The 8,605-nt window shown below is 33.5% G+C and overlaps 1 protein-coding gene across 1 annotated transcript; it reads left to right on the top strand.

The window, feature by feature from the left end:
* The first annotated feature begins 6,753 nt into the window (after positions 1 to 6,753).
* Positions 6,754 to 7,688, top strand: LOC148279084 (coiled-coil domain-containing protein 86). Its single transcript, XM_088230464.1, has 2 exons — positions 6,754 to 7,126; positions 7,337 to 7,688. Exons 1-2 carry the CDS (start codon positions 6,939 to 6,941, stop codon positions 7,626 to 7,628), a joined length of 480 nt encoding a protein of 159 aa, XP_088086590.1. The 5' UTR covers positions 6,754 to 6,938; the 3' UTR covers positions 7,629 to 7,688.
* The last annotated feature ends 917 nt before the right edge of the window (positions 7,689 to 8,605 follow it).

Below are 8,605 nucleotides of genomic sequence, written 5' to 3'. Positions count from 1 at the left end.
AACGCCACTAACGTAGGGATGCATACTATACATCGATGTTTTCAAAACGTCGATGTGTCTCTAAAAACATCGATGTTAGTTCAGAAAAAAAGTCGATTTAGAAAAATGGCGATGTTTTTTTAGTGGCAATTTTTTTTTTTAGGATTTTAAATTTTGTATAAAATCTAAACGGCTTAAAAGATCTACTATGCGAATGTTGATGGATGCAAAAAGCGAGGAAGACCGAGAAAGACATTTCACGATCAAATACAACAAGTACTTGAAGATGGACATGTCAAGAGTAGGAATAATCGGCGTGCTTGCATGAGAAGATGTATGAATGTAGAGGAAGTGAGGTCTGTATGTAAACACAGTGTGATATGACGTTCTTTCCTATCTACCTACCCCTACGGAGAAACGATGTGATGGTTTGTTTTTTTGTATTTATAAATATATTATTATAAGGGGTATCAGAGTACTTTTGACTTACTTTTGCGAAAGTAAAGAAAGTATTAACCCTTATCTTGCTAGAACGAATACATTTTTTTTCACATTTGATGGTTGAAAAGGCTTCAGAATCCAAAATTATTATGAATTGCGATAATGCGGTATAATAAACACTTGGAGTAATAACCTAATAGAGTCGCCCATATGGAGAAAAAACATTATATGATTATTGTTCACAAAGTTAGCGAGATATTACAGCAATACATCAAGTGAGAAACCAAAATCGCCCGTTACGCGTTTGTTGTTAAACTAAAAACCAAACTAAAATCAAACCAAATTTGGAACACTTTTGTTTTATGCAAAAGAGCTTTAGGGCTTCTCTAGAGAATTATTCACCTTAGGGTAAACCAGTTTTAGCTGAATGCTGTTTTACTCGGGTTTTAGTTCGTTAGAAAAAAATAAATCGTATTTATCCTATAGGATATATTGACAAGGAAAGTGTTCAAAATACACAATTTTAGTAAAATACTGTTTATTCAATTTGAATCACAGTTTTTATGTTTTGAATAATATAAACATAAAATTAAGTCTTAAGATTTTGTAATTTATCTCTGTATGAACTCGTATTAAGTCTTCTTTGCATATTCTCATATGTAAAAAAAAAATTAAAAGTATATTCCTCAGTGTCCTCGGCACAGGTAACCCCATTAAGGTAGCATTATTTTTATTATTGTTTGTTTTTTAGTGTTGTTTTTCACGATTCGCTTAATATTAAAATTTCAGGTAATTTTTTTTTTGTTATAAATATCTTAGTATCCGAAAATCGTCAAAAACATCGATGAATCAATGTTTTTGTCACGATGTCTTTAGACTTCTTTGTTAATTCTTTGAACATCGACGTCCCGAAGTATCGATGTTTCGGTGGGCGATGTGCATCCCTACTAACGCCACTAACGGCAAACGGTCGGTAAGGAAGTTTACTGTGCTGGTCTCATTCCAAACAGAGACAGATATAGCGGAGTATCCGTTATTGCGTGCGTTGGAGCGAGATGGCCGCGAGTATAGGGCGAAACGGTGTCCGTCACAGAGTAGTGCGCGCGACAGATAACCGATGTCGTAAACAAACCGTTTCCGAGCGGCCGTTTTGTTTTTGTTTTACTTTACCTAGCTGTAGATTGTGTAGTATTGTATTAGTAACTTTATGTACTCGGAACTCGGAAGTGGCAGCGATATTGCTTTACAAAAATAGTGATAACTTCGATCGATTATTATTAGATTGTTACAGTAGTATCATTAACTAATAATAATATTTATATGACTTTTTAAATTTATATAATTTCTTTAACGTTTCTCTTTGTAAAGGAAAAATAAAAAACCTGCTGACAAGCCAGTTTCGCGGTTTAGTGGGTTTCATTATTTTTCCTTTTATATTTTCTGTATATGTTTTTACCTTCTTTAATATATTTTTTTTAAACTCTGCATCCGGGCGAACGAAGAATACGGTTCCATATGTGAAATATAACCAAAAACCGGTGGTTATATACCAAGCGCTCTCAGGGCCGTAGAAAACACTTTAACCTTTAACTTTAACTATTTTGTATGTAAATACACGAGATTAAAGTGTTTTCTACGGCCACGAGAGCGATTCAGAATAGCACCGCAGGACAAGTGTTTTTGACTCGACGGCAGCTCTCGGGTAAAAATCCTAAATTAGGAAATCGAATGAGATTAGTTGACGTTCTGGATTATATTCCTAGGGTGATATTCTGAATCTTCTCGCAGGGGTAAAGAGGATTTATATTGTACTCTTGTACCCGACAGACGCTGTCCTGCACGAACGTTGGCTTACCTGCTATTAGCTGGTTCAGCAAACGTTTTTTCGGTATACTAAAATCGTGCGTTGAGTTGAATTTTTGTTATAGATCGCAGCGGCACCTACCGGGTCCAATTCAATCTTAACCATCCAGGAACCCACTCAAACACACACGAAAATTTTTATCAAAATCGGTAACTCCGTTCAGGAGTTCTATGACATACACACGTACGGAAGAATGATGTGTATAAAGATATAATATGGTGATTTTTCTTTTTTGCATGCGACTACAATTTTTTTCGTATATGGCCTCACTGATGATTAAAGTTAAATTACGTAAAATAAATACAAACTATGTAAGATGATCAGCCAAACGCTTCAGGTACCTGTCCATGGACTTTGAAATACTCTGGTGTGAAGACACCCTTTTGAATAAATATTTCATATCAACCATGTCGGGAATCGAACCCGAGACCTCTCGCATGGTAGGCAAACGCTCTGACCATTACACCAAGAGACCGATAATAGTACCTACATATTATTAAATTTGATCTCCCTCTTTTTCCTTTCGAAAACCAAACGTTAGTGATCGCTAATCTGTACCTGTAACTAGATTTTTTAGTACCACGCGGTGCTGTAGGTATCCCGAAATAACCACAAACACTCTCCAACCCCTATGTGAGTATTATTCCATATATATCCCATACAACAAAATTCCTTTACGTATTTTATTTAGAAAAATGTACATGCACAACATAATATTCGCTTTTACTCATATTGAATTAGGGAAAAAGCTAATTACTTAGTTTTGTCGTTTAGTAATAAGAATTTTCTAGATGAAATGAATTATTTTACGGGATGCAAAGTAGCCTGCTCAATTGCCTGTCCTTCAAACGGTGGTGTAGTCAGGCCGGAGCGCACCGGAGCGGCGCTCCGGCACTTTTTGTTTGAGCGGAGTGGCGCTCCGGCTCTGGCCAGGAACAAATGTTACGTGTTAAAAAAATATCTACTTAAGTCTCTTCAAACAATTCGAAATAACGACAAAAGTATTTATTGCCGATAACTGGCAAAAGTCTAAACATGCCCCCCCTCCCACTTCCCTCCCACTTTACCATGGTGGCGGCGCTGCGCTCCGGTACTTTTATATTTAGGACTTCACCACCCTTCAACTATCGCTATGCAAAAAAGGACGATCCTTATGTCTATTAACATATTACAACAGAGATGAAGAACATTTTAGAGAAGGTAATATAGAAGTCTAGGCATCTACAGGGCTTATGACCTGTCATTGGCTGGTTTAAGTGGCCGCTTTACACACTGTGTATCATTCACCATTCTGCCCATATTTGAACATCTGTGTTCCTTCAATTCTTTCATATGTTGATGTTTGTGAAGTTAAAGATCTGAAACCTATATTTATGCGAGTGAGATTCATCTAATTGAATTATTTCACCTGCATACTAGGCAACGCCTGAAAATCTTTTTTTTTCAATTTCTATACTTCTTCACGGACCAGATAGATTTATCAACAATATTTCGAGTTTGTCCAAATTTTTGTAGACAAGGACTGGATTCAACTTCCTGGGGAGCTGTTAATATTAACATATTACAACAGAGATGAAGAACATTTTTGATAAAGTAATATAGAAGTCTAGGCATCTGACCTGTCATTGGCTGGTTTAAGTGTTATGGGTTATGTCTATGGCGACGCAGCATCGTTATTCTGTTTTAATATTAATTAATTTTATGACAAGAAATTAATTTTCCACTTTCCAATTTTCACAAAGAAATTATATTTTATTCAGGATGAAAAGTAACCTGTGACACTTTTCACTGATCCGGCTCTCCTTATTTAAAAAAATCACGTTGATCGGTTGCTCCGTTGCGACGTGAAGGAAACATAAACAACCAGACAAACAAATATAAAAAAGCTAATACTAATCCAAAATCCTTCTATAAAACGAAAACAAAAACTAAATCAAACTAACCAATGTTCAATTGTTAATAAAGGAGCTTGACTTTATAATAATTACACATATTTTGTAAACCAATCTTGTTTTAATAATATTATGACAAAGGAATTATTCTATATTTGAACAAAGTAAGTACCCACTTAGTATATAGTACAAATAATAAATAAAGTCAAATTTTGAACAAAAACAATTGAAAACAAAATTGATTCCTTTTGACATTTACCGCCTACTCATTTTCAAATAATTATTCTCATTTCCTTGCTGCACCTAATGTTGCATAGGGCAATGCATTGGTACACCAACTGCGGCGTATCTTGAGCATCTGAAGCGCAAGACTGATCATATTACCTTCGTGTAAAAAAATAATCAAGATTCGCTGCGGTTGGAGTATCAATGCCGTGCCCTGTGCTCCATTAGTGACAGAAAGTGAATAATGAATGAATGATGAAAAAATACGATTTTTTAAATGTTAATCAACACTATATTTTATGGAAGATATTAAAAATTGTACTTAAAATATTCAATAATAAATAAACAATGAGGAAGTTCAGTCCTGCGGGAAATCGGATATAAAATATGTTTTTTTACACGTAGTAAAAATTCAAGAATTTAAAATAGTGTGTGTTGGATTTGTTCCGACGTTTCGGCTACCATTGCAGGAGCCATCTTCAGGGTAAACTGTGTGTTTTGTAGAAAAAAGTCAGTGTTTAACTACTAGTAATTTGTACCGTGTAGCAGTCGGCACATTTCTATTAGGTTTTGTAGTAGTAGTGCTGGAACCATGTTGAGTTTAATTTAAGCCCGTCGTCTTTGTTTGTGTTATTTGGGTGTATTTCAATTGCTTCGTTCCTCTTTTTTGTCTCTTGCCGAAATGTCGGAACAAATCCAACACACACGATATCACCCAAAAAAGAAACATTAAAAATGAACTTCTTTAAATTACGTCACAAGTTGTTCTAAATCAACCAATGATAGAGTATTGTGGTTTATTTCCGGTTTCCAGATAGCCACTCACCAATCACTAGACTTACCGACTGCTCTGAAATTCTTTAAAAAAAACTTTAAAAAATACGTTATATAAAATTATATAGTCTATTAACAAATGAAAAAAAAGCCAAACTTTCTCATAATAATAACTGTCTTTTCGGTGGTTTTCTCGCTAATATACGTAAATATCTGCAGCTGGATTTTTTCAACGCTGGACGAAATATATGAACCAGCCGCAAAGTTTTAATCCTTACTCACTAGATAGGAACAGAACTGAGAGAAAAAAGACAAAAGTAGCAAATAATTCAGATGAAGCGTGGCCTCTTAACAGAATGGGTGGAAGAATCTAGGGTTACGAATTATAAAATCAGAAGATGAAAGAAATTTGGAATCAGATAAAAGGATTATTAAGATGCTTTGGTCACGTGAAGCGAATGGATCATGGAAGAATCATAAAATAAGAAGAGTGAATGGAAATGTAGAACGAGACCGGCCAAGAATGACGAGATAGATTGAACATTTATTCGCGTTTAAAATACAAGAGGTAAAGGACATAGTTACATGTCATGACAAGTGAGTTGTATGAAAGTGAACAAATCTAAGATTGCATGGTGTATAGCGTTCCATCGTCTCTGCCTACCCCTGCTTTGTGTATAAATCTGTGACGTGAAGTAGTTATTAAGTTTGTCTTACAAATAAAACCGACACAATTAAATATAGTAGAATTCCGTTCATCCAAACTCCAGTCATCCAGATTACAGATTACCAAATATCCAGATCGCTATCAAGAATTAAAAAAATAAAGAAGTAGTTTTTAATTATAAATTAATTGTGCAATTAACTTTACTGGACACGTTGAAGTAAGTTCTTAATGTGATTCCAATCCACTGCATTATTTCAAAAGCAATAAAATTTGGCACTCATTAATCCGAACAATTCCAGTTTTACTGTACACAACATTGTGTAATTAGTTTTCCGTGCGCTATTATGTAGCTGCAAGACGTGTTGGGACATTTATTGTACTGCGCCCTTGAGGTGATTTTCACAAAAAATAACGTAGTATAAATTATTCACAATAATAGTAATCATTATAGTTTTGATATAACAGTAAATAAATTCATACTTACATAAACATTTGACAATTTTTTTTTATAAACTAAATGACTGGAAACGTTTATTTTTTCAAATAATATTTTGTGATTTTCTGTAAACATAGCGAATAAATAATAGTATGCTGATAAATTGTACGCCATGTTGCCTTTATCCAGGCGCTTGTAATTATTCAACTTTAATTATTATGATTTCGTCACAAAATAAAACACTAACATATTCAAAAAATCAATGGATTCCAAAGTCGTCTGTTTGTATGTATTAAATCGATTTCTTTTAAACTCAAAACAGCCATAAAAAATATTTATGCTTTCCTAGTGAGGAATGTATTATTTACGTATGAAATGTGCTATCAAAATAAAATAATAATCATCCGATTATTAATTTATTATTGCACTTTGCACCCCAAAGCGGACACGGTAGGAATATATTTTTATAGTGGTCACACACATTTTTAAATGGCAATACAGCATTTACTGTTTTGACATTTTGTCTTGTCAACTTTGACGTTTGTTTTACCACGCTCTAACCAAAGCAAGAAACATAACCTATAACATATTTATATTTTTAAATTTGGTGCATTGGTGTAATTATTTTTTTTATAACGGATTTTTATACATTCTCTTAAAATGCCTAAAGTTCTAAGATCCAATTCGGCTAAGGTAAAGAATATATTGAAGAATATTATCGAACCAAAACCTCCCGCTCTCAAACCAGAAGAAACTGAAGAAATTGATGATGTTGATACTCAAGCATTACAAGAAATACCGAGAGGGAGACCAAAATCTGGTAAAATATGGAAGAGTAAAAAAGAAAGGTTAGTTCTGCAGCAAGGCGATTATTTGTTGAATTTTTATCGATGGTTTTTTTTGGAAAGAAGCCCGGTTTAACTTCAGTTACGTTTTCATTTTTGGCAGCATTATAAATCCCGCATTTCCTCAAATACGTAGAATGTCAATTAAATAGCAGAATTGAACTTAATTTTCAGGATAAAATCATTTTATTTTGACGATGTCTCTTGTTCCAGGTTCAATACGATAAAGAAAACTAAAGGACAGCACAAGAAATTTGCTGAGAAGCAAGCACTTCGAGAGACGTTGAAGAGTATTAAAGAAGCTTCAAGGGCCATTCAGGAACAGAAGAAGTCTGATATAGAAGCCGCAAAGGAAAGAAGAAGAATCAATATTAAGAAGACGGAAGAGAATAGATTAAAGGCAGAAGTAGTTCAGGTGATCAGTAATTCCGCTAAAATCAGGAGGATGAAGAAGAAACAACTGAGGTTTATTCAGAAGAGAGATACTACCATAATGTCAAAATGATTTCTTCATATTATGTCCATTTAATAAGATAAATTTTATACAATAAACTTGTTAAGCTGACGCAATTATTATTTATTTAGTTCCTTGGAATTTAGAACACAGCCTTTTACAGAAATCAGTTATTTTTCCAAGTTGAAAATTAACTGTTAAAAGACCCAGCAAAATGATTTCATTAAGGTAAAGGACGTTATATTGTTTATTGATTCGACATTGGCTCAATGGGACTTCATAATGTCTAATCAATAAACTATTTAAAACAAATGTATAAATATTAAGATATTATTTACCTATATGGAACACAATTTTTGTGGTTTGAAAAATATTGCGAGGTCTTTATGACACCCTCAGATATAGGCAATATTAAAAATAAAACTAATTCTAATAACTGGAAATAAATTGGATTATAAAAACTATTTTTCAAATATTTGTTTCCAATTTTAAAATTAACTGCATAAATTTTTACTTCATCATGATCGTAGAACAACGACGATGTGCAAAAAATGTGACATGAACTTTCTGCTATATTAGATGTTGAAAAGGCTTTATATTCCAGGTTTGAAAAAAGTTAAATATATATAACTAAACCAAATATCAAAGGATATACTTTTGTACTTATCTTAAAACTGGTTACATTTGAGATTTACGCATCACGTGATTGTCCTGCAGATATCACGGGATTCATTTGTTTACTCGTTTAGCCACGTTACAAATATAATAAACTCATGTGGTTCAAAAAGTATAGTTCATTTGAATCTTCAATAACCTTAGTTTATGTGTGCGTAACAGAAAGTTTTCATATAAAACATTCAAACAAGCAAAAATTATATGCTTATTTAGTTCACCGACAGGCAACTTAACATTCAAACGCACATTAGTTGATCTTTCCTTTGCTTGTGGCTCATATGAATGACTACCCATGTAAAGAAGCTCTTACCTGTAGGATTAATGTTTTCATTGATCACCAGCTTCATCAAATG

The sequence above is a fragment of the Micrasema longulum genome, unplaced genomic scaffold (genome assembly GCF_059751315.1).
Source record: "Micrasema longulum isolate JH-2025_06_02 unplaced genomic scaffold, ASM5975131v1 h1tg000769l, whole genome shotgun sequence".
Lineage (NCBI taxonomy): Eukaryota > Metazoa > Arthropoda > Insecta > Trichoptera > Brachycentridae > Micrasema > Micrasema longulum.
This window is presented reverse-complemented; position numbering and strand designations above follow the sequence as displayed.